Source organism: Siniperca chuatsi, linkage group LG8, assembly GCF_020085105.1.
Source record: "Siniperca chuatsi isolate FFG_IHB_CAS linkage group LG8, ASM2008510v1, whole genome shotgun sequence".
NCBI classification, from domain to species: Eukaryota; Metazoa; Chordata; class Actinopteri; order Centrarchiformes; family Sinipercidae; genus Siniperca; species Siniperca chuatsi.
Window position 1 is genome coordinate 17,235,082 of NC_058049.1, and position 26,250 is coordinate 17,261,331.

General features: G+C 40.0%; 2 protein-coding genes across 6 annotated transcripts; both read left to right on the forward strand.

Moving 5' to 3' along the window:
- The first annotated feature begins 405 nt into the window (after window positions 1-405).
- simc1 (SUMO interacting motifs containing 1) lies at window positions 406-10,112 on the forward strand. Of its 3 annotated transcripts, none has more exons than XM_044205445.1 (10): window positions 406-935; window positions 4,231-5,562; window positions 5,692-5,939; window positions 6,094-6,163; window positions 6,428-6,588; window positions 6,810-6,902; window positions 7,062-7,193; window positions 8,066-8,222; window positions 8,710-8,794; window positions 9,766-10,112. In XM_044205445.1, the coding sequence occupies exons 1-10, from the start codon at window positions 780-782 to the stop codon at window positions 9,975-9,977; spliced, it is 2,646 nt and encodes an 881-aa protein (XP_044061380.1). In that variant the 5' UTR covers window positions 406-779; the 3' UTR covers window positions 9,978-10,112. The 3 variants fall into 3 exon arrangements, with proteins under 3 accessions (XP_044061380.1, XP_044061381.1, XP_044061382.1); XM_044205446.1 differs by lacking the exon at window positions 406-935 and adding an exon at window positions 942-1,052; XM_044205447.1 differs by lacking the exon at window positions 406-935 and adding an exon at window positions 3,737-3,953.
- A 254-nt stretch (window positions 10,113-10,366) lies between these two features.
- LOC122880384 (CCR4-NOT transcription complex subunit 6) lies at window positions 10,367-25,897 on the forward strand. 3 transcript variants are annotated; one of them, XM_044205449.1, is made up of 12 exons: window positions 10,367-10,524; window positions 11,607-11,728; window positions 12,663-12,849; window positions 13,230-13,315; window positions 13,414-13,518; window positions 13,733-13,801; window positions 14,652-14,809; window positions 17,508-17,662; window positions 18,911-19,065; window positions 19,317-19,550; window positions 20,538-20,740; window positions 21,000-25,897. In XM_044205449.1, exons 2-12 carry the CDS (start codon window positions 11,617-11,619, stop codon window positions 21,213-21,215), a joined length of 1,680 nt encoding a protein of 559 aa, XP_044061384.1. In that variant the 5' UTR covers window positions 10,367-10,524; window positions 11,607-11,616; the 3' UTR covers window positions 21,216-25,897. The 3 variants fall into 3 exon arrangements, with proteins under 3 accessions (XP_044061384.1, XP_044061385.1, XP_044061383.1); XM_044205450.1 differs by having other exon boundaries at window positions 10,440-10,458; XM_044205448.1 differs by lacking the exon at window positions 10,367-10,524 and adding an exon at window positions 10,633-10,861.
- The last annotated feature ends 353 nt before the right edge of the window (window positions 25,898-26,250 follow it).

Consider the following 26,250-nt stretch of genomic DNA (forward strand, 5'->3'; position numbering starts at 1 on the left):
CCATAGGAAATATATTTTATTGTGTTTTATTTTAATACATTTTTGGAAGATTATCTAATGCCATTTAAGGTGTTTTGTATTGTGTAGGTCACACAATTACATGCTGGGGTATTTCTGTTTACCCTCTAAAGCCTAATGATGGTGAAAATAATCATTCAACGTGTGATGTGGAGCGGATTTCAACGGGCTGAGTTTGAGTTTGAATGAAAGGCACTGGGCGGGTATAAGTGATGAGTGATGTGGAAAGTCAAAAAGGTGTCAAAAAGGTTTTGTTAGGGCTCTTACTTCAGTGAGAGGAGAGGTTTTATTAGTGGAAATGATGGCAGGTTGAGCCCTCACACTCCAGTACGGCAGGTGGAGATATTTGCAGCTGGTTGTGATCCGCCTTAGGGAAATGACAACAAAAACCCGGAAGCGTCAAATGTCAGTTATGAAGATGAACCAATATGGACGTCATGTTATTGGATTTAATTTTTTAGATCTAACATTGAAGCTAGCTGGTTAACTTGCGGCGTCAAAACCACTGGCACATGTAGCAGACGATCTTAACAAGGATATGACTCAAGTCCTAAAGTTACATGCCTCACTAGAGTAACGTTAGTTATCTTGTGTTTTCTACAAAACATGATGGGGAGTTACACATTTACGTTAGCTCTTCTTTCTTTAGGACTGTGGCGACTATCATGGGTCTGCTTTAGGTGATGCTTTAGTTTAGTTTGTGTGTCGTATTAGGTTGAGTCTTTTTATATACAGTCTATGGGTTGAATGAGTGAGGGGAAATGGATGATGTGATCACTCTCAGCTCCGACAGTGATAAAGACGACTCTGATGTGGAAATCGTCGGCTCGTACAGTAACCTTATGACCAAAGCTGATCCACTGCCCCTCACAGCAGTGCGAGTTGACGTAGACGCCGTGAACGTCAACGTCCCAACGGTAAGCAAACAAACTTCTAAACCGTTAGAAATTAGAGCTAACTACCTTAAGATGTCGCTGCAGCCAAGCTAACCTATTGTTAACCTACACCGAGAAAAAAAAACGAGTCTGTGTCAGGTACAGTCTGTTCACTAGCGCCTTCCTCAGTCAAGTAACGTTAAACTTTAAATATAGAGATTTTGCTAACCTCCTCAATTTTTGCTGGTTTGTCAAAGTGAGGGTATCAGATTAAAGCTAGTTATCAGGAATCATTTTTCTCTGACAAATACAACGTTAGCTAGCAAAGCCTAAGGTGTTATTGGGCTGTTCATGTTATAATACCCAAACGCAACTTAAATTTAACATAATTCAACTATGTTTAGGACCTGTGTCTGTTCCCACAAGCATGTTGCGGTGAGATACTGCTGAATTTTGTTCTGCAATCTATGTGCCCTCGAGCTGTTAGCATCACATGCCCTAACCTGGCTATCGTAAATCAATGTAATAATGTGTCCATTAGCTGGTAATTCTGTAGCTATATATCCATATGCTTAATAGTTTGTGCTGCTAAATGTAATCTTTTTTTTAAATATTTGTTGCATACTTTATTCATTGTTAACATTAGTTAACATTGCAGCCAACTAGAAATGGGTAAGTTAACATCAGTAAGGATACATTTCTCTCTGAATATTGTTATCTTATACCGTTTGTATTTGATAGTGTTATTTTCAAATATCCACAATGACCTGCTCATGGTACATTATATAATTGTCATATTGCGCTACCCTTAACACCAGAATTGTGGGTTTTCAGCATAAAATACAGTGTATCCAGAAAGTATTCACAACGCTTCACTTTTTCCACATTTTATGTTAGTCTTATTCCAAAATGGATTAAATTCATTATTTCCCCTCAAAATTCTATAAACAATAGCCCCTAATGACAACATAAAAGTAGTCTGAAATCTTTGCAAATTTATTAAAACAAAAAACAAACACACACGTATTCACAGCCTTTGCTCAATACTTTGTTGAAGCACCTTTGGCACCAATAACAGCCTCACGTCTTTTTGAGTATGATGCTAAAAGCTTGGCACACCTATTTTTGGACAGTTTCTCCCAGTCTTCTTTACAGGACCTCTCAAGCCCCATCAGGTTGGATGGGGCGCATCGAGGGACAGCTTTTTCAAGTCTCTCCAGAGATGTTCATTCGGGTTCAAGTCTGGGCCACTCAAGGACATCAAGCCACTCCTTTGTTATCTTGGCTGTGTGCTTAGGGTCGTTGTCCTGTTGCAAGATGAACCTTCGCCCCAGTCTGAGGTCCAGTGCGCTCTGGAGCAGGTTTTCATAAAGGATGTCTCTGTACATTGCTGCATTCAGCTTTCCCTCGATCCTGACTTGTCTCCCAGTTCATGCTGCTGAAAAACATCCCCACAGCATGATGCTGCCACCACCATGCTTCACTGTAGGGATGGTATTGGCCAGGTGATGAGCAGTGCCTGGTTTCCGCCAGACATGACCTTGCCATTCAAGCCAAAGAGTTCAATCTTTGTTTTATCAGACCAGAGAATTTTGTTTCTCATGGTCTGAGAGTCCAGTTCAGGTCCCTTTTGGCAAACTCCAGGTGGGCTGTCATGTCCCTTTTACTGAGGAGTGGCTTCTGTCTGGCCACTTTACCATACAGGCCTGATTGGTGGAGTGATGTAGAGATGGTTGTTCTTCTGGAAGGTTCTCCTCTCTCCAAAGAGAAATGCTGGAGTTCTGTCAGAGTGACCATCAGGTTCTTGGTCACCTCCCTGACAAAGGCCCTTCTCCCCCAATCGCTCAGTTCGGCCAGGCAACCAGGAAGAGTCCTGGTGGTTCCAAACTTCTGCCATTTACGGATGATGGAGGCCACTGTGCTCATTGGGACCTTCAATGCTGCAGAAATTTTTCTGCACCCTTCCCCAGATCTGTGCCTCGCTACAATCCTGTCTCAGAGGTCTACAGACAATTCCTTGGACTTCATGGCTTGGTTTGTGCTCTGACATGCACTGTTAACTGTGGGACCTTTATATAGACCGGTGTGTGCCTTTCCAAATCATGTCCAATCAACTGGATTTACCACAGGTGGACTCCAATCAAGTTGTAGAAACATCTCAAGTATGATCAGTTGAAACGGGATGCACCTGAGCTCACTTTTGAGTGTCATGGCAAAGGCTGTGAATACTTATGTACATGTGATTTATTTAGTTTTTTATTTTTAATAAATTTGCAAAGATTTCAAGCAAACTTCTTTCATGTTGTCATTATGGGGTATGGTTTGTAGAATTTTGAGGGAAATAATTAATTTAATCCATTTTGGAATAAGGCTGTAACATAACAAAATGTGGAAAAAGTGAAGCGCTGTGAATACTTTCCGGATATACTATACATCAGGGCTACTGACAAAACAGACACAGGGCACCAGACTAAGTTTTTACATTGGTGGCACTGGTGCATCTAACTAGGTAACTTAGGTGCATCCAGTAATACATTTTAAGCGTTACCTTTTTTAGTGGGGGTAATATATACAAGGTAGATTTATTTATCATTTAACAACAGAGGGTTGTATAACGAGATTTGAGTTGTATTTCCCTTTTTATGCTACACACAAAAACCAACATTAGGCTAATATTTGAAATAATACATTAATACATTACCCTATTTCTAGTAAGTTACTTCTTATTTCACCATTGTAATTTTTATTCATTTTAGCATTTACTTACAAACTACTTTAATCTGCTCGCTTTGCTTTTCTCTTCTGTTCTCTTTTTCTTTTCTCTACACACACACACACCTACACCTCTGGACTCCTGCACACACACCGGCTTGCCCCGTCCCGCCTCTTTCTTTTTCTGCTCTGTTAATTTTCTTCGACAGCAGTATATTTTATAAAAAAAACAACTCGCGTTTTGGATTTTTTCACCTGCGATTCCATTTTCACAACAGCAGGTGAGCCACATGTGGAGGAGGAAACAATCAAAACCAACGTGGTACCAAATGACATCGGCACCAACAGGTGCACTTACAAGCTTTCGTTAATCGATTGCAGATGGCATTGTTTTTTAAATTTTTATCAGACCTGCTAAATTTCAGGCGCACTAGTGCGACCATTGAAAATGTTTAGTCGCACTTGACAGATTTTTGGTCGCATGGTTGCACCCTGGAACCCTGAGACATTTGGCACAAGCTTGACAACTTCATTTCATATAAGCCATATTATTCCTCTCTGTAAGTATGTAAGCAGCTACAGCATTTATTGACATATTTTTCCGTTTATTTTTCCCTTTTTCTAGCGTTTTATTGACCTCACAGATCCAAGATGGACTCTTCCAGTGCTGAAGATGCGTAAAAGACAAAATTCTACTGCCTTGCCAGTGCTAAACTTGACTGAGAGCGGCGTAACAAATGGGAGAGAACAGGAGACAGATAATATGCCACCAGATGACTTTCAAATAAAAGAAGAAACTACAAACAAACAAGATTTTAACTTAAAGAAAAGCTCTTCAAGAGACCCAACTGTTTTTGCACTACAGCGGGATTGTGGTGACCTAAAGCCAAAGCAGAGACGTTTGGATTCTCCAACACAACACCAAAAGCAGACCGATAAAGCACATCATTGCGCACCAACTGTAAAATTAAGACGATTGCCTTTTCTTGAAACACATGTCACAGAACTGCAAATATCAAGTTGTTCTGTCCATTTAACCAAAGATCATACGCAAATGTCACTGAACCTCAGACAACTAGACAATAACAGTGAAGCACCAGAATGTGTTAGTAATTTGAGGACAACTACCGCATCAAATGGTCCTCACATGGAGCCTTCACTGGACGAGTCTTCTCCTAAGGTGGTTGAATCTCTTATCAGACAGGAACAACAAGAGAATAGTAATGAATTTACAAGCACACAGTTAAATGCTGAAATATCGCAGCATCTACAGAGCCCAGCGGACTCTCCCTGCTCAGATAAAGGAAGCTCAAAGGAGCACAGAACTCATGAAGACGAGAGGGATGACTTTTGCTCATCCATGCTCATCCCCTCTCCAACTTGTCAAGATAAAGCAAAAGGTTCCTTACAAAGAGACGTCCTCTGCTCCAGCCTGGAACAACTGGAATTAGACAAAGCAGACTCTAGACAAAGCTGTGACTTTGATCACTCATCCCCCCACTCTCCTACCATCGGACTGAACCTTTCTGGGCCTTTTGACCTCGACTCTCTGTCCCACACAAGTCCCATATCTCATAGCCTCACGAGCCAAGTCGACCCAACCCCCACCTCTGAACATACACTAGCTGAGAATATGTCTCAATGCCAGTCGGAGGAGGTTAAGGCTGATGAGGCCTCAAACAGCCCCGACCTGTTGCGCTGTAGCATCCCTAGTGAACCTGCTTTGTCAGTGTCTAAAACTGAGGACATGGATGACGGATCTTGGACAGGGACATATAGAGGGGATCTGGGAATTGACAGTCCAGTGTCTTTTCATTGGCAAGAGGGGAGTGATGGGGAACAAGTGAACGGAGAGAGCAGATTTGATATGGACTTCAGGGAGGCCAGTAGAGAGGACAGGCATTTTGTGTGCCCAGTTACACTCAGGAAAATAATGTCTGGACCAGCTCAAGCCCTGGTAAGAGACATTTCTCCAGATGTTTATATTTGTATTTTTCTGTTGCTCTCATTAACTCATTACACATGACGATATGCAAAGCTGAATGTAAAGCATTTCTTTTCTTTTTTCCTTTTTTTCTTTTTTTAGATTGATGAGGAAGATGAAGGTTTTGCAACTCCTGAGGTGCTATGCCGTCAGAGCCTGAGCTTGGTTTACAGTACCATCGATGAGAACTACCCAGAGGGCACTTTGCAGCTCTTGTCTGACCTGCTACAGCCTGGTTACTATCCCCCCAGAGATATCACCTTCCACCTGCTGCGTGGTATTCTGCTTGACCCACAGTGTCCTTACCACCTGTGTGTGCAGGCCTTTAATCTGCTGATGAGGACACAGAGGTGAGGGAACCATAGGAATGAGAGTTAATAGTAATGTATTAATTGTAGCCTTTCCTAATTAAATTCTTAATCTGTCCTTTACGTCCTCTCTTCCAGTTTGTCTCACCCCTTTCCGTCTTTGAATTCAGAGATTAAAGCTGCTTTCTGATTGCAGACACCACATGGCTGATAAAAACGCAATTCCGTGGGACTGGGAGTTGTTGACCTCAGTCATTGCCAATCAGGTACTACTCCAGGCAGCAAAATGTGTGAAGACACAGTAAAGCTGGGCAATTATATCAATATACAGTACCATCAGTATTGTTGAAAAAGACCATATTGAATGGGATTTTGGTTGTGATATTGTAAGATAGCTTAAATGTTCTGGTCTCAGAGGCTGAATTACACTTAGAGTAGGTGAAGCACTTTGAGCTTATGGAACTTATGGATCTTTTTTGTGATTTCAGTAAACTTAAATGTCCCTATCTGTGCCCCTCTCGCTTCCTTAGGACCATACAAAGAGACATCGATGTGAGGTTGTGCGCATGCTCCTGGAGTATGTTGTGCAGACTTTGGAGGATGATTTCCAGGCCAAACGTTCCATCTCTGCCCTCCATCACTCCATCGCCAAGGCAACATTGTCATGCGATCAGCAGTTCCCTCGCGTCAGGTGAGTTCAGTAAACAGGGGCCTGTATCGTAAAATTTGAACTTGCTTTGTGATACAGGCCACATTATGACATACACAATAAAATATTACAAATCACTCCAGGGTTCCAGGGTGATCACATTGTAGTACATGGGTAACAACTAGTAAGTTTCTATTTATATGATTTGTTTGTTCAAGTACTACTGTTGACTGTTTTTTGTTTGTTTTTTGTTTATTTTCCAGGGATGTCATCAAGTGGCTCTTTGCTGCCATTATGAAATCAACAGAGCATGGAGAGAGTAGAGAAGCAGCCACAGAGAGAGATGAACAAATCAGGTGAATTTCAAGTCTTTTTTTATAATGAGTTGTTAACTTGAGCAGAAGGGAAAAACAGAAATGTAACCATACTCAGATTTATATGTATATTATATAATTATGGCTGTTTGTATGCCTGTCTTTTCCACATTCAAGTTTTTGTCTCTTTGTGCCCTGCAGAATGGTGTCCATCTTCCAAAGGATGCTGTCCTTGGCTCTGGAGGTGGACCGTTCTCCAGCTCTAAACTCTGCCAAGCTGTCCCAGGAGCTCTTCCATATGCTCATCGGCAATATACCTCTACGAGCACACAGGTGAGGAGGAGAGATGAGTCTAGTGAAGGAGGCATGATCAGCAGGTTTTGTATTCAACATTAAGGGAAAGTTGAAATTGATAGATAGAAATAATTTTCTTGAATATACAAAGCCTACGTTTCCCTATGGATTGTACCACTGGAATAATTATAGACTTTAAGTTGTTAATTATGATTGATTATTTAATTGGTACATTGAGTAAGCAATTTATAGAATAATAGAATTTGTAAAATATAATGAAAAATCAAAAATCAAATATGTGGCAATAAATGTCATTATTATTTCTTTAAATGATTCATACATTTTAATTGAAGTCACAAAATGATCTTCATAAAGGCTTTAAATTTAACTTTTTTTAAATTCCATTCACTAATGTATTCCATCATATTGCATTGAAAATTCATTTCTCCAGTTTTAACCTGGACCTCCTTCAATTTTATATCTTTAAATGTCTTAGTGTCTTTAAATTAAAGAGAGGCTTTTTTAAAAATGTAAGTGTGGATGAAACAGAAATTGAACACATTAAGTTAGGCAGACAAATGAATTCTGAAATATATACCATAACAGGACACATTAATAACAAAAAAACTTGTACTACTTTTAAATATTATTTTATTAATCTATTTAAAAATTCAGGATTGTATTAATCTTTTAAACAAAGGATACTGAAATGGATTTTCATTCATTCAAGTTTTACAAATTCCATTTGCATTGTTTAAATGCAAAAGTATGTCATCATTTTATAAATAGTTTTTAAATGCATCAATCAAGTAATTCATAATTAACCAGGAAAAAAAAATTCCAATGGCACAATCTTCCTCTTTTCCTCAGTTTTCCAAGATATCGTTAACTAATCTGTCTCTGACACCCAGGATGTTGTTGCTGGAGAGCCTGCAGAGCAAGCTGCTGAGATGTAAGCTGTTGGAACATCTGTTAGACTACGCATGCCCACTGAAAATCTCTCTGCCCATGTCGCTCAGTCTTCTGCTTCACTTTCTGAAGAACTGCACTCTGGCACCAGACCCTACGGTGAATATCACTCTTGTATCTTGTTTTCATCTTTACCTTATGGGCCAACCTTTGCTCTAAACAGATATAGTGGTGTTAACATATCTGATTTATAATGTATTGATACATTTATCAGAAAAAGATTGTGGAATTAAAGTTTACAGATAGTGCCCCTTTTTTTTTTTTTTTTTTTTTTTTTTTTTTTTTTTTTTTTTTTTACATTTCCCCATTAAGAATTTAGGATACTTTTCCAAGTAGGGTCTAAGGACAGAGGGTGTCGTATGCTGTACAGATTGTAAAGCTCCCTGAAGCAAAGAGTTTCCCTCGGGGGTCAATAAAGTATTTCAGAAGCAAATTGTGCTTTGTGATATTTGGCTATATAAACAAAATTTTATTGATTTGACTTGACAAGTAGATATCTTTGATTTATTTTTGGGAATCTAACACTTACAAGTTAGCCACAACAAGTAAACGTTCAATCCAACTGATCCATGACTGTATTCTCCAGGATGGTACTGAAAGGTGGCCGAGATGGGAAGAGTTGGTCCATCTCCTCTGGATGTTGCTGCTCAGCTACAACAAAGCAATGAAAGGTGAGATCTTAGTAAATACCAGTACACTGTGCAACAGCATTTGCAGCTATAATCATGAAATGGCTCCCTATAAATTCTGTAAAATTGAATAGAACATCATTTTTGGTTGGTATGATGGGAGTTTGTCTCAGAATTATGAAACACATGCTCATTATACACACAACATTATCAGCTTTCTTGTTATTCAACAAATTTAAAAAATATATGGTTAGTCAGGTGGTCTTATCGGAAAACTAGCATCTTCACTGACTAGGCCAGCTTTCCAGTGTCCTGCTGCCAGGAAGCAGACAGTGCTTGGAGCCTGTGGGAAACCTCAGACTCCAGTGAATGTGCAATATGTGGTGCGGTACCATATGGGATTGTACTGAACTGTTTTATTGGATTTTTTTTGTACAGCAGAGAAAGAAAAGAGGGCAAAGCTGAAGTTCTTACTTTGGTTAAAAAGATCCAACAAGAGCGGGACTATCCTGATCACCTAGTCAAATGTCTTTCCCATTCTTTTCTACTTACATGTACCATTATTCTCTGGCTTCCATCACTAATTTTCCCACTTGGGTATTTCTGTCTTAGGTTCGTCTTTGGTATCTATTGTGGATGTTCTCTACTAAATAATTTTCTTTATATTATACTATATGCCAAATTTGAGTTATACAAAATATAGTGGTGAACGTCATACATATTTTTTAACATTCCTGTGCTTGGTCCTTTCTTGTTTTTACTCAGTCACCCGTATTAAGATTTTTGTATTGTCATTAAATTGAAAGTATATTTGTGATAGTCTTTGGCATTTGAACACTGATTTAAATAGATATTATCTCTCCTGGATAATGTCTCTAAGACATAGGTTATTAACTCTTTGATACCCAATGTATCATATTCCTGAATATTAAAACATTTCGATTAGTAAAATTACTTTAGTTGACTCTCCCAAGCCCACTTTACTCCTAATGTGTTTCATCTGTTATACCCAGGCTATCTGTGCAGCTCAGTCACTGAACAAAGAGGCAGAGTTGGCACCTTGGTCTACAAGCCAGATGATATGTTATCCAAGCCTGCCGTTCGTGAAGCCGTGGAGGCCTTCCTGTCCAGATCCCAGGCTGACCTCGGCCAAGCCTTACCTCTCCATGTGGAAGAGTCCCTTACTTATCTACAGGATCACCTGCTAGATGTCTGTCAGTGTTGAATTAAAAAAACCTCTTGTTGTGCTAATTTTCCCATAAAACATTGTATTAATTTAATATTTATATTTTTGTATGAGTGGACTTGTACAATTTTTGTATTTTAAATAAAGGCTGTGCCTTGTTGGGTCTTCTCTTAATGAATTGTATTGTCTTTTAGCCAGCCAACGCACATGTCAGTTTGTCATTAAGCACATGTTCCTTGGATCTCCATACAGATGCAGCCACTATATCATTACTTTGATAGACTACACAGCTATTGATGACAGTGGTAATTCTGCTAACTATGCATTATTTGCTAAATAAGCCACAGTAAATTGAACTGTGGTATCCTATCCGTCCATCCAATGGTCTATAACTCATTACTTTTATTTACTCTGGCTCAACAGCTGGTTGGACCGTCTACACGCTGACCAATAGGATCAAGCGCTGTTATCGGCAGAGAAAAAACCCCTTACAGTCGCCATGATACAGCAGCGGAAACGGGTGAGAAGTAGCTAGAAAACAAAAGAGAACACGCAGTCGTCCTCGCGATTTGGTATGCTCTTGCAGGTAAAAATTCAATCCCTTATTTTAGACCTGAACTATTTTTTACTAATTTCACCGCAATCCTATTTAGATGTTAAAAGGGCTGTGGTCATTTTCCGACGGAGGACATATTTGAATAGGAAGTCGGTCAGCTTCGAATAATTGGGATCTGTTAGCTTTTAGCTAGCAAGCTAATTCAAGCTAAGCTAAATAGCTCGCAATTGCTTGGAAATCCAGCATTGTGTAGCCTTGTGAGCTCCTTTGCTCACTGTTTATCTCAATAATAGTGATTCTTGCTACTGGGGGCTAGCTAGCGGCAGCTAACTAATGTGCCGTTTCGTGGCCTGGTGTTAATGCGCAAGTCAGTGCTTTGCTATTATGTAAACAACAATTATACAGTGTCTTTTAATGTCATTTTGCGTCTTTTTTGCAAACCCACTTGGGCAGGGCGTTAAAGTCAGTCAACTGCTCAATTTCACTAACTTCGCGTGTCCGTTTTCCATCTTGATAGTTAGTTAGCACACGAGCTAGCTTTAGCTATTTAGCGTTTGTTATGTATAGTTTCATTGCTACCAATTTAGCTAGGTTAAGAGGCTAATCAGCTAGCGACAACGAGAAGAAAAATCGGCTAATCTTAGCTAGCGTTAGCTATTTTTATAAATTTTAAAAATGCATTTTCTAACTAATTGACGAAAGCTTTACACAATTGTTTACAGCCTAGTTTAGCATGAACAATATTGCACTACGTTTCTGATTTTAATGTTTATTATTATGCAACTCAAATTAAATCACAGCCTTCATAGGAAGCTGTTTTAATGTTACTGATTGCGTGATAAACGATCGATAGCAACATATTACTTGAACCATATGTTGATTTGGTAAGGGTTACATGCAGTATATTTTGCCAACATGTGGTATCTTATTAAAATCAAATGTATACAAATATAGTTACCTGTTAAGGTTGATACTTCACTTTTAACTTAATTCAGAGTATTCCAACTTTAGTTTTAGGCCAAATTACTTAATTGATTTACAATTGATGGCATATTGGGAGATATTTACTCTGTTCATGAATGACATTTAAAATCAAAATTATCTCTCTGTAGTGTTATAGGAATGCCCAAGGAAAAATATGACCCGCCGGATCCCAGGCGGATGTACACAATTATGTCTAGCGAGGAGGCAGCCAACGGGAAGAAGTCATACTGGGCTGAGCTGGAAATCAGCGGTGAGTATTGTCAAGGAGTTCCTAGTTTAGTATGGATGAATTTGTACTGTTCACATACATCTTTTGATGTTGACATAAAGCCTTATCATATTAAACTGTTTTTCCTATATTAACATGTAATCTTTTTTTGTATATCTACCTTCCATGTCACACTATTGAGTACAGGTGATCTTCACTGATCAAATAAGACGTGTGATCCACCACTGTAGCTCTGCATATGTCAGTCCCATATCGGGCTGCAGCTAAGGATTATTTTCATTATCAATTAATCTACCAATTATTTTCTTGATTAACCGCTTGGCCTATAAAATGTCAGAAAATAGTGTTAAATGTCCATCACAGTTTCGCAGAGCCCAAGGTGACATCTTCAGATTTCTTGTTTTGTTCAACCAACAGTCAAAAACCCAAAGGTATTCAATTTGTTATCTTAGAAAACTCAGACAATCAGCATATATCCACATTTTAACCAGAATAGAAGCTGGGACCAGTGAATCTTCTGCATTTTTCTTTCAAAAATGTATTTAATGATATTTCCATTATCAGACTTGTTGCTTGCTAATTTTCTGTGGATTGACTAATTGATTAAACATTTCAGATCTATTCCCAAACTGGATTTTGCAGGGTTTAAAATAGGTCACTGTAAAATTATTTTACTGTTAATTACACCCATCATGTTGTATCTCCAGTCTTAACATGGTTTTGTTTGTCTATTTGGTCTTTGGTATTTTGGGAAATCAATGCAGCCCTACAATTATGCTCAAGCATCATCTTTATCACTGTGAAATCAGTTAACCCATGCTGACCCATTCACACCAATGGGAAACAAGTTATTCCAAGGTTTTTCCTTTGGTGCGAGGGGAGTAATAGTTGGAGACTGGGACTTAGTTCTCCTGTGTGTGTGTGTGTGTGTGTCCTTTTCCCATTGTCACTGCAGGCCGAGTAAGGAGTCTCAGCACAGCCCTGTGGTCTCTCACCCACCTCACTGCCCTGCACGTCAGTGACAACTCATTGTCACGCATCCCGCCAGACATTGCCAAATTACACAACCTGGTGTACCTGGATCTCTCATCCAATAAGATCAGGAGCCTGCCGGCAGAGCTCGGCAACATGGTGTCTCTCAGGTAAGTGATTTAAGGCGATACATTTACCCCTTAATTTATTCACAATGGAAAGGAGTCGCTGTCACAGGGTTGGTCTTGAATTTGATTTTGGCACCCACACTGGTGCCACTCATGATGGCAATGTGAGTTTTTCAGTTAAACATCGATCCATTGGGTATCTACCAATTTTCTGGGTTTCTATTATGTTTTAAGTTTATCTATTGAAATGTTTCAATTTCATGTACAAAGTCCACATTAACAATCAATATATAGTTGACAAGTATGCCATAGGCCGTTTTGATGGTAGCAATGCAGTTAATGATGTTTTGAAAGATAACAAAGATGGTTGTTTCTCAGGAGGGCCGGTTTCTAATGATCAAATTCCCCTATGTTCTCCACAGGGAACTGCTTTTAAATAACAACCAGTTGCGGGTTCTGCCATTTGAATTGGGGAAACTGTTTCAGTTACAAACACTGGGGTTGAAAGGTGAGTGGCTTACCAATGGTTTTTGTAGCCATTCTAGCCTTGAAATCCCATTGTTCTCTTAGCTATGATTCAGCCCGCGCTGCTCTTCCCTCCACCAGGAAACCCACTTGCACAAGAAATTATGAGCCTCTACCAGGAACCTGATGGCACGCGGAGACTGCTCAACTACTTGTTAGACAATCTGGCAGGGGCTATCAAGCGCAGTGAGTTCCCCCTCTCTGGCAGTTTTCAGATTGGAACAGGAATTGCATATTGCCAGCTGTCTTTATTTCCCCAAAAGATAGGTTCCATCAGTATATATAGATGGGGACTTTGTGAAAGCAACAGCTTACGTGCCCATAACTTTGTTGAAGTCATCGTGTGACATCTGTGTTCATGTCGTCACCCATACTGAACCATTTTTTTCCCTCTGCTCAGTACCAACAGAACAGCCCCCAGCTCGGACATGGATCTCTCTCCAGGAGCTAGACCGAACACGGCCCTCAGGTAAGAACAACATACATGAAACATGACATGACAGATGCACATACTCTTATCAATCTTCTTTATAATACACAGCTGTTCCATAAATATGTATCCAGCTTGTATCCATAAAAATTGACTGTGACTATCAGTCACATTTATCTGTTGAACAGACAAAAAATGCTACTTGCATCAATGTACAATTCAAGAGTAGTAAGGATCCAAATTTGGTTTTGTGTGAAAAGTACTGCCTGGCTTAATCCAAAAGCAATACTTGTGACGCTTGCAATGTAGTATATGCACACTTCCTGTGGTTGAACCTGAGCAAAACTAATGTATCAAACATTTTTGCAATAATAGCACTAAATCTAAATATACACAGTATTCCAGTGTTCCCCATGGGTTGAGCATTTACTTGTGTTTGTTGACCCTGTTGGGATCAGCCGTAACTGTGTTGTTTTGACTCACTCGATGGTCAGTGCTGTTTACAACTGCAGATGATTGCACCATTGCTGTGTACGTCAAATTGTACTTCTGAAAGAAATTTTGGTAGAAATAGAAAAACAAATCCTTTTGAATGGTGGCAAGTCTATTTGGATGTGTTGCTCAATTGTCTTTTTAGGAAACACAATACGAAGTGGTATAGAGTTTACCCTGTTTACAGAATACTGCATAAAATTAAAGTTTTCCATGTATAGACAGGAAAAACAATACAGCACAGAACTAGATTTTAGTTTGGCAGTCTAATTATAAGGCTAGTCGTTTAACAAGTGTGGCAATGTCCCTACCCCACCCTAAAAATATCAAAGGGAACCTAAAATCATCAGCTTCTGTAGCATTTCTAAGATATGCCCTTTTGTCTGTATCCCCTCAGCACTGTTCTCTGTGATGTGCTACAATGTGCTGTGTGATAAGTACGCCACACGACAGCTATATGGCTACTGCCCCTCTTGGGCTCTAAACTGGGAGTACAGGAAGAAATCCATCATTCAGGAGATCCTGGGCTGCAATGCAGACATCATCAGTTTGCAGGTGAGAGATTGACGTCAAAGCATGCATTAAGGTTTTCACAGAAATTAACATTTATTCTGTATATCAATACAAACCCAACAAGATGGGTGGTGGTAGCGGGACGTTTTTGGCTGCACAAAGTTGACACAATAAAAGCAACACCTGGAAAATGTAATGCAATCCAATAACCCTGCAATAAACGCTCCCTTTGTGAAGCACTATGTTCAGTGTTGACACGGTGTTAACTAGGGCTGGGTTTAAAAAGTGGATTTTTCGATTAAAATCTATCTTCATTTGAATGATCTGATATTGATTCATAAAATCCCAAGATCGGTCTTTTAATATATGCTTTTTCCCATGGATGTGTGAAGCTTTAACCACGTTAGGGCTTGTGCGGTGAGAGAGAGAAACGCTGCATGGGGGGTTTGTTTCTATGACAAGCAGATTGACTTTACCTTGGTAGCTAAAAAGAGAAAAAACATCCAGTTCAGAAAGTGGCGTTTACCAATATTTTTTTTTCGATGTATGAGGCTGGGATGTAGCCAGTTTCCCCTGAGCTGCAGCGGGACCCCAGCCACCAGTGTTTGTTGCTCCTCTCTAGGAATAGGAAGCTTTCTCCAGCCGCGTACAGCAAGTTGGGCTCCGCGGATCGGAAGGCGTACCAATGGTGCAATACTTCAATTCATCAGTACTCGTTACCTTTTTAAGGTATTGACCGAGATAACCCAGTACCAAGTAGTATCGAAACGTCTCCAGTCAAACAATACCTGCATTCAATCCTTTTGTACTCAGATCTATAAAAAAAAATTTCATGGTTTTGCTCACAGCCAATCACCACAAGCGTTCTTCGATTTAATACGATGTGTGATTGGCCCACCACTGCAGCTACAGCTAGCAGCTACATACAGCGGGCTGTTGGCAGGGTGCCCCTCCACACACACTGAGAACTTCTTCGCCTCGTTCTCCTGCGGGCTGCACCCGGACCCAGCTCCGGACCAGTGTGTGTGTGGAGTGCTGGTGTAGTGTGCCTGTGTGTGCCAGCCTGCCTTGCGGACATCCGGCCTGTCCGCTCTGCCTAGCCCAGAGACACTCCGTCAGTCAAAGCGGGCTCCAGAGGAGAAGTGACTGCGAGAGGAGCGGCAGGCAGGCCAGGCAGGAGGGACTGCAACAGCCGAAGAGATGTGTGTGTGTTTACCGGAAAAACTTCAGCTTACAATCCACTGGCTTTGTGTTTGTTTTTTTGTGGTTGGTTTGTAAAAGAGACACAACCAGAGCTCCACAATAATGGATAATACAACCTCTATGCTTGACTCAAACTGTTAATTAATAGTCCTTCAGAAATAACGTTTTTCCATTACTCAACACTCTGATAAACCAGGCTGGTCTGTTGTGCTGGCTCTCTGTATATAGACTACACTTATCTCATGCATTACAATCGACTTAAAGAACAATTTCAAAATGTATTCAAATAAAAATCATTTGGATGGGGATGAGTGGTTGCATTTTACGCAACTGAATGCTTCCTTTCACATGATGGGTATTGAATGAAGCACTCCATTGGTATCTGTATCACTTAAAAAGACACTGGTATTGTCATTTTTTTAAACAATACCCAGCCCTATTGACCACTGACTGAGTGAGCAGTCATTTACAAACAATCTGTATAATATTTCTAACAATCTTTCAAATGTTATTTTATTTTTTTATTTTTTACACAGAAATTAAACCACAACATTGTAGAAATGCAATGCTTGAATAATACGGAAATACATGATTTAAGAGACATTATTTCAGCCTTAAGTTTATTTCTTAATATCTATATATTATAATATAGTGGTAGGGGCATCTCTGAATGGAAATATCGGCTGTGGTGAAGGTGATTGAGGTGAAAACGCATGGCCACGCGGATCGCTGCTGTCTATTTACAGTGTAGCTCAGATCATCTGACCTGTGACTGTGGACAGTAAACGCAGCAAGGTCAATTCTTAATGTAAACATTAATATTTTTAATAATGCACCAGGTTAGAGGGTTCCTTTTACAATTTACAGCATTAATTATCTGAGTATATCTTTAATATCCAAGCAACACTGATATTGTAACTGAAATATCCCTAACCAAATTGATATCTAATCAGAAGTCAAATCGGGACATTGTGAATCAGAATTGAATCGATTATGGAAATCAGTGGTGATACCCAGCTCTAGGGTTAACACTGACCACTGATATGTGGCTATTTTCAAATTTTCCTGCAATAGGTCAGAATGTTTAGTTTATGTAAGGAAGTGATTATTATACTATTTTCATAATGTGTGAAGTTGTTTGGTGAGAGGGTGCTCATCTTGGTTGGTCTAGCATTGGGTTCTTCAGTTTATCTGTTTTTATCTGCTTTTTATTCTGATAGAATATTCTGTTTTTGAATTATTAAGCTAACACTCCCCCATGTCTTGCTCTTTTAAAATTATTTGCTAGTATTACATCTGCTCTTTTTTCCTGTATTATTTTTCAGCCGTGAACATTGTACTTGTTTAAAATTGTGCAAATAGTGTGTGTATATCAATGAAAATGTATCTTACACTATCTTACTCTTCCCATTCTTGTATTAAAATGTTTAATCTAGAATGACAGTTTTGTTCTTTTTGGAAGTGCGTGTTTGTTATACTTAAGTGACTGTCAGCCTTTCCTGTTGTCCATCCTGACACGTGTTTTTGTTCATTACAGGAAGTTGAGACAGAGCAGTACTACAGTTTCTTCTTGCCTGAGCTGAAAGAGCAGGGATACGACGGGTTCTTCAGTCCAAAGTCACGTGCCAGGACTATGTCAGAGTCGGACCGTAAACACGTGGACGGTTGTGCAATTTTCTACAAGACGGAAAAGTATGTACCTGCAATTTTGTAGATATTGTCCTATGACCTGTATCTATTGACTAGCCTTATTAGGACTTAGACATGTTAAACATGCATTTTAAGATATTTTGTATAAATGCCAGCATCGCTGGATTGTAGCTCTAAGATGCTCTGAACCACAAAAATGTTTCTAATGAATGAGTTCAGGTCCTTCTACCCTTTTCATCAATTTAACAATATTAACTTAAAAAAAGACCTAAACTGGTGAATTATTATTATATCACTATTAGTTTAGATAGATAAGACGTAGGACTTTTTATTCCACAAGGTGTCCAGTTAATAACTTCATGTCCAAAATCATATTAGGTAACCTTTTCCCTGTAGGATAGCACCTAATATTGTTGCCTGAGCAATTAATACAGCTTTATTGGTGTGCAGTTATAGTTGATCACTAAGCTTGAGAGATTTTCCCTCCATTAAACAGATGCAATAATTGTGACAAAGAAATTATGTATGACATTGTAAGCCTTTCGCTCCAGGTCTCTTCTGTAATACTGGAAAACTGTAACCTGTGATATTTTTATGTTGCGTTGTCTTGTTTTTGTTGAGTGGTGTATCGGCTAGGTGGAGATACCACTGTCAAACAACCAAACTAGTAGGGTTGGACAATATGACTGTATATGCCGTGCGGCAGTAGAAATGTGTCCATCGGTAGAGATTTGGCAATACTGTTTCCACTGCGGGAGCTATCCCTTAGTGTCTATGTTGTATATTTGGGGCTGGCTATGTAGCAAGTCAGGGCTGTATTGTCACGTGATTCCAGCTGACTCGCAAGGTAAAGTGATTTGAGCAGCAGAACGTGAACATGACGTGAGAGTGACAGTTGGTGGCAGTAATGCACCTCTAAGCTGGTTTGCCAACCGATGCAGAAGAAGAGAGTGAAAGAAAACATGGAGGAGGAGAGTGAAATTGTAAATACAGAGCAGGAGTTGCTCATGGCTCATGCATGATAAAAGTGTTATCATGCATGAGCCATGATGGGACACAACTATAATAATTCTGAGCCTGAAGATTGCAACACTTAAAGTTTAGTTCAAATGTTTTGATTTGCATGCAGAGGTCCTGGATTCTAATCTGGAGTGTAACTGTTAGAGTCCAGGACCTCATCTGTTTGCAGCACATCGTAAATTATGTTTTGTTTTCATTCATTTATTCCCACCACTGCTTACAAAACTTGTGTTAAGCTCCCTCTTCTTGTCTCCCTCTATTTATCTGCAGGTTCAGCGCAGTGCAGAAGCACACAGTGGAGTTTAACCAGCTGGCCATGGCTAACTCCGAGGGCTCCGAAGCTATGCTGAACAGGGTGATGACCAAGGACAACATCGGGGTAGCTGTACTGCTTGAGGTCCGCAAAGAGATGATGGAGGTCTCCTGTGAGTAGACAACCTATTCTGATCTTTGGGACTTCTTATTTGGGTGCCTGGCATCTCTAGACCTACTGCATGTATTTTTCTAGACCGGCTAATCCTGAATTGACTTACTTACTGGAAGTAACTGCAGTTACAGTACAAGGGATTGTAGGTGGTGTTACAGATGCCTATGGTGCTGTTCTTATGGCATTTTATTTGTCTTAACTGCTCTTTGTGTCACTTCTCCCTGCTTACCTTTTTTCCCCTCCTCTCAGCTGGAAAGTCACTCCATGGCATGGAGAAGCAGCTGCTCCTGGTAGCCAATGCCCACATGCACTGGGACCCAGAGTACTCTGACGTCAAGCTGGTCCAGACCATGATGTTCCTGTCAGAGGTGAAAAACATAGTGGACAAAGCCACACGCAGCCTCAAGTTGTCCTCTGTCTCTGGTGAGACCAATGCCATTCCGCTGGTGCTGTGCGCTGACCTCAACTCCTTGCCTGACTCTGGTAAGTAAGCAAGGCTAATAGAGCTATGTATATATATATATATATATATATATATATATATATATATATATATATATATATATATATATATATATATATATATAAAAAGCTGTACATGCATTGAAGATGCTACAACAATAGTATCATTGCAGCGACAGGTGATTGTTGTTGAAAAGGTGGTTGGTTTGTTTCCCTGTATCTCCTAACAATTTGTCGAGCTGCCCTTGAGCAAAACTGAACCAAACTTATCTGAATGAGCACGTGTCAGTTTTTCATGGCTGCAATTTAATTTAAAAAAGGAAGATGCATAACCCAAATTATTTAGTTTAAAAAAAAAAAGCCTATGGTATGTATAGCCATTTAAAAAAAACAAAACAATCAGCATTAATTTTGATAATTAATAAATTCATTTTTCTTATGCAAAAATGCACTGCTTCCAACTTTTCAAATATGAATATTATAATCTTCCATGATAGTAAATTAAATATATATTGTTATTGGAGTGTTGGTTGGATAAAAATTATCTTGGGCGACCTTCTTCCCTTTACATGTCAGTCTCTATGTTGAGGTGCAGCAATTGAAGGTAAAGTTGTCTTGAAAAGGTATTCAAGCTCTCCTGCTTGGATTTTGCTGCATCATTTATTTTAGCTCTCAAGGTGACAAAAGCCAGGACTTGGTTGGTATTACACTGATTTATTTTGGCGTTCCTGCAAATGTGCCAGAATGGTGAACCAGAAACAACATTGTTTCTGTACACAAACAATGGCATAGCTTGCAATGTAGGGGTGATTGAATAACTGCTTTGCCAGCTAATACTACTGGTAACCTACTTAACTATCCAAAATTTCTGCCTTAAGAAATACCATTTAATGGTACCTATGGTAACTGTAGGAACAGACTGGGCTCGGTCTGTTGGGACCTTTTTAAAAGTGCCACTTGACTTTTCTTGATTCTGATGAAGACTACTCATCTCTCCCATCTGTTCAGGCGTAGTGGAGTACCTTAGTTCTGGTGGAGTGGACTGCACCCACAAGGACTTCAAGGAGCTTCGTTATAGCGACAGCCTGACCAAATTCAACTGCAATGGCAAGAACAGCACGTCCAATGGCAGGATCACCCATGGCTTCAAGCTGAAGAGCGCCTACGAGAACGGCCTGATGCCTTACACCAACTACACCTTTGACTTTAAGGTTATTACTGATGGCACATATATTTGTAATTGTTGTAGTTTATGATGTTGCTTGTACATGTACAGAGAGGCACCTTTTGGCAGCAATTTATATCCCTAAGTCTGTTAAAAAATAAACAGACTTGCCCAGACTTGGAATACACAAACATGACAATGTCCAAAGTGGAACTAATATGTTTATTTGCACCATTTCAAGGATGTATTAATCTGTTCCTGCAAACATTTCTCTTGAGGTAACTCCTGTCTTCTTCTCTCCTCAGGGTGTCATCGACTATATTTTCTACTCCAAGCCTCACCTGAACGTGCTGGGTATCTTGGGCCCCTTGGACCCCCACTGGCTCGTAGAGAACAATGTCAGCGGCTGCCCACATCCCCACATCCCCTCTGACCACTTCTCCCTCTTCGCCCAGCTGGAGCTGCTCCTGCCCAATGTGCCCCCCCAGGTCAATGGGCTCCATCTGCCTGCACGCAGGTAGTGAGTTCCTGCCACACCACCAGAGGGAGCTGCAACCACAGCCTCTCCCTTTCCAACCCTCCTCCTTCCCACTACCAGCTCTTCCCTCCACCACACCGGAGGAGGAAGACAAAAAACACAACCTGTAAAATATTCGTACAGTGAGGTCTGGCCGACAGGGATTTCGTATAATGTTATAGATATTCTATATTTTTCTTTTTTCTTTCTCTGTTTTTCTTTTGTTCTTTTTTTAACTCCTCGATTCAGTCCTGTTCGTGTATCATATTTTGTGTTTTGGACTCCCTTTCCTCCTCAAATCCACCCACCCACTTTGCTTCTGTTTTTCAAACTAGAGGGGATGGTAGCTCATTCAGATTTGTCACATGGGGCGCTGTTTGGTTTAAGAGCAAGGGGAAACTTAGAAGTGGCTGAGGGGGCGACATTCACCTGAAAAGCTCCATAGCTGATGGTCTGCCTGTCTGTCTGTCCTGTATAAATCTGAAACCAGCAAAGACAGCAGACTTGTCAGTCTCAGACCTCCAACTTTGGTTTGTGCTTGTTTTCCCCAGTACTCTGGGCGGCCAACGTACTTTATCAGTCTTTCTTGGATATACAAGTTTGTTGAGTCAGATGTCGTTGGGTTAGAGCAGCTTTTAGCTGGTAGTTAAGCGTCTCTGGAAGTGGATGTAGCGCAGCTGGTATGAGGTGAGATTTCCTGCTGTCATTCTGTGGTGCTGAGGCCTTTTGTGTGGTCACGGCCTAACATGGTGCTACAAGATAGTCTACACCTCTGACTCCAGCACTGGCGCATTAGCTACCAAACCCACAGATGCCTCAAGAACCAGCCAGACGTCCGCAAACTACATTTGACTGATTTCACACGGGTGGTATGTAGTGTTAATTTGTGAAAGAAGAAATGGTGAGAAACTGAGAGCAGCTACCATCCTGTTGGCAGACTATTTCACCCCAGCTTGTATAGTTGTTAGGCTAGTCTTGTGCTTAGGAGCTCATGTGGCCCATGTACCACCATTTTTGGTCAAGGGGCAAGGGATTTAGGCTGATGGGCAAAGCGATGAGGGGCGTTCACAAATCTTTTCTTCGTCTTGATTGCTTTTAGGCAGAGAGAGCGAGTAATGGCTAATACACAGGAGTAAAACCAGCATTCCTCTCACTGTCTGGAGTTGCCATCCAACTCCACACATGCAAGCTTACACACACACACACACACTTGCGTACACACACACAACACAGGTAATTTGCAGGCAGATCTGTAGCACTGTCTTTGAGGCCAGTAGTGACTTTCCCCAGCCATAAATTCCATACACAAAAGCAGTGGTTTTTTTCACAAGTGTTTGTACAGAATAGAAATCTAGACTCAGTCTTTACATGATTGTATATGAACCACAAAAGACCTGTTTTCTGGCGTTTTTTGTACTAAGAGTAAATTATGATCAGATTTGAAAAAAAGATTGTATTGTAAACTATGGCTAAATTTTTATCCAGTTAATGTTCAGATGAATTGATATTACCAGCTTGTACAAAAGACGTAAGAAGAGGTTGTTCACGGCGTTCGCTCTCACTACTTTGCACTCCCTAGAGATTAACTGTAATTAATGTATCAGTTTTGTTTTATTCCCCCTTCCTTCTCTGTCATTGATTTGATTTGCCGGCATATTGCTGCGATTGTAAATAGACACTGAGTAAACTCTGCCTGTTGCTTCTTGCCCATTAAGAAAGCCATTGATCCACACTGCTGCCATCAGTTCAGATAAAAGGACACGCAAGGATGAGTCACAGCCCACCTGTGACTCCACATCTGTTCATCTATATATCTCACACACACTCCCACTAGTGATGTGTGACTGATAAAACCTATATAAATCCCACATGTACAACAAAACATCGTGCCTCACTGTAGCAGTTGTCGTTGTCTTGCACTATTTACATTTGACGAACGCCTGAACAACCTTTTCTCCTTTTATTTTTAAATACTGTTGAGACATTTGTGAAGATTTTATGTCCTTTTATTGTTTTTTGTTAATGTTGATTTCCTTTTTTATGAGCTGTGACAATGTTATGATGATGTGTATATCCTTCCTATTCATTGAGCTCTCTAGTAATCAGGTATGCTTTCTCCACCGACCCTTTGTCCTCTCCTTAAGGAACATGAGTAGGATGTCTTATCTCCTTCAGATTGTTTTGCTCCCTCTTTGTACCTTAGCACAGCTCCATGCCCAGACCCCCATAATACTTAGCCATTAGCTCCTTCCCTGGCCATGAATTTTAAATCTCCTTAAGCCTGTCTACCCTATACCCCCCACCCTCAACCGCCCAACCTCAGACTTCCCCTACCCACTATATTACTCAAGCTGTGTCTTTTAAACCCCTTTACTCAACCACTTTGTATAGTTCTCTTACCCTTGTCACTGCAGCTATAGTGCCATCTGTGGACCCCCTACCTCTGTATTGGAAAAGTTGGAAGGCCCACTTTGCTCTGCTTTTGGATGAACAAGGGATGAGGGGCAGTGAGCTCAGCTATTTCTCTCTCTGAAAGCCAGGCAAGCGCGTTGCTATGAATCTAATTTGTTACATCCCAAACAAACAAGTGAAATCTGTCAGTGGTGGGACGATTATTTCAACAGCCATGCTTTTACACAGATACAACAGATGATGAGCACTTAGTAGATTCAGACGCAGCTCCCCTCACTCCCTCTTCCATCATATCAGCAAATAAAGATCTCATTACTTTAATGTATATGTTGAAATTACATTTTTAAAGCAAGAGGGAAGCAAGTAAACAGGAAGTATAAGTATAGTCCTCAGATCAAGGTCTCTTGTCCCATTTATTTTCCCCTACATTTTTGTTTTTTAACCTTTTTTTTTTTTTTGTTTCCCAATGGAAACCAATGTGTCCAGTTTAGATTTTTTTTTCCTGAATGGCATTAGTATTGTAGTAGATTTAAAGGCTAGCTTTTTTTGTAAAGTGTGAATAAAAGATGTATCTCATGTTTCCTTTCTAAAAAGATGTTGAATTGTGTTGTTGTTGTGTAAATCATGAATTCTATGATGGTGTTATGTTTGCTACATTGTTTTTACTCAAGATATTTTTTTCCATATACTCTTATTCCCATCACAAACCAAATCCTTTGTAGAAATCATGACGAGACATAGTTTCGATGGGTTAATTAGAGGAGTTGAATGTTCCTGATGATGCCTCGTAGAATGAAGGAGTGCGCGCTTATCGGAGGAAAAGTAACTGCATTCTTGGTATCCGTAAATAACTTTCAGCACAGGGATATTCAGTTTATTTCTCTTTTTACTTTTCAGCTTTATTTTGGATGTTGCATGGCACTAGCTGGAGAGTGCTAGTGCCTGTAGGGTTAGGGCAGCAGAGCTGTCTTACTAGTGGCTGCAGTTCAGTCCTATAGAACACCGTTCTGACTGGTGTGAAACGCGTTTGTAAGACTAAGCTAATGACCTGCCGCTGGTCGCTAGACTGGTCCTGTGATGACTTGAGTACTACTAGTCCATCTCACTCTGTTCATGTGCATCACAGTGGTTAAATCTGTTACACTAGCTAGCTACTATTGATAGTCACTGATTTGACTCTTAAAAACTTTTCGGTTGTTGACTCCCCCTCTCCCCTCCCTTCTCCTCATCACCCTCTTGTTAAACCACAGACTATGGCTTCGGACTGAAAATCTGGCAAATCATTGAGCTGAATTATGTCACCCTGTACGCTTCAGCGAATGATCACATTGTTGGCTCTGTACTTTCCACTGTTGCATTGTTTCATTGTTGGCTTGTTAGGCGTAGAGTGATTTCCCAGGCTGCACCTCTTCGTAATGGTGCACACCAAAGCTGCTTGTAGTTACGTTCTCTGTTGTAGAGCAAGTTCTTTCACCAACCAGTCACATTTTTCTCCGAATCATAGTCTTAATGAAATGTAGGGCTGTAAGGAAAGCAAGGTACTTTTGTCCTTTTCCTTGAATCACATGAACAAGTTGCATCCATATTCATACTTGTCACTCTTGTTGCCGTTTGGTTTCTCGACCCATCAACTCATTTTAAATGCATCCTTTTCCAAAAAACTTGGCAATAATACCCAGAAACATTCAACACACATTCAGAATGGCTTTTTATGAAAATGTAGCTATTTCATCTTTCAAACTGGTCGTTGTTTTGCTTTTGAACTCTCCATCTTCAACCTTCTAGACCGTTTTGTCACCTGAACACCTTTTTTATGCCCCTCCCCCCTTTCTCATCCAACTTGTATATTTGCTCATCTCCTCCCTGCCGATCTAGTAGTAGTTGTTCAATGATCAGGATTGTCTATCTGTAGTCAGCTGAGTACATATATTGATCTGTGTCACTGTGTTTATGCACTGGACCAACTATTGTTTACCATTCATGAAATACCAGCAAAAAAAAATGACAAAACACTTGCACAATGTTGTAGAATGTCCATTAACCCAGATGAGAAATCAAGGCAGCTGTTTTCAAATCAACACATACTGTTTTAAAAAGAAACTGAATGGTAAACAATGCTTTCTGTTGTACCCCTTAGCCGTCCTCTCGATTCTCTTTGGACTAGTTTTGTTCCTTTTTTTCCCGTTTGACTACAGGTTCTGCTTGTTTCCTTTACACCTACCTATGTATTTTCCTACTTCTGGTTGAAAATAAATTCTATATTATCTGTTTCAAGCTGTGTCACCTTTTATTCTTTGCAATGGATATTGAAAATAAATTCTATATCTGTTCTCCTTGTATTGCCTCCTTTTGCGTCCTTGTTTTTTCTCAGTTTTTAAAAATTATTTCCAGTTTTTCTCAGACTTGCTCTTTAACATTAGACATAACACAAAGTGACTGTAGATGTTTTTTTAGTTTTTTTTTTTTAGTGTTCATTTTCTCCTCTTGCTCAGTCCGGTGACCTCATCAGCTATTTCAAATGTAGAAAACATGCCGTGAAAGCAAGCGGGCTACTAGCTCACACCACTTAGTGACCCTCGTCTCACATTTTACACAACCGTGTAGCTTTCCAACTATTAATTATGAGC

Excerpts from the sequence above, each read along its gene's own strand:
- simc1 (XM_044205445.1), top strand. The coding sequence starts at position 780 with ATGGATGATGTGATCACTCTCAGCTCCGACAGTGATAAAGACGACTCT. Across the intron at positions 7,194-8,065 it reads ATACCTCTACGAGCACACAG|GATGTTGTTGCTGGAGAGCC; the intron begins GTGAGGAGGAGA and ends TCTGACACCCAG. Across the intron at positions 8,223-8,709 it reads CTCTGGCACCAGACCCTACG|GATGGTACTGAAAGGTGGCC; the intron begins GTGAATATCACT and ends TGTATTCTCCAG.
- LOC122880384 (XM_044205448.1), top strand. Across the intron at positions 12,850-13,229 it reads GGCAACATGGTGTCTCTCAG|GGAACTGCTTTTAAATAACA; the intron begins GTAAGTGATTTA and ends TGTTCTCCACAG. Across the intron at positions 13,316-13,413 it reads ACAAACACTGGGGTTGAAAG|GAAACCCACTTGCACAAGAA; the intron begins GTGAGTGGCTTA and ends TCCCTCCACCAG.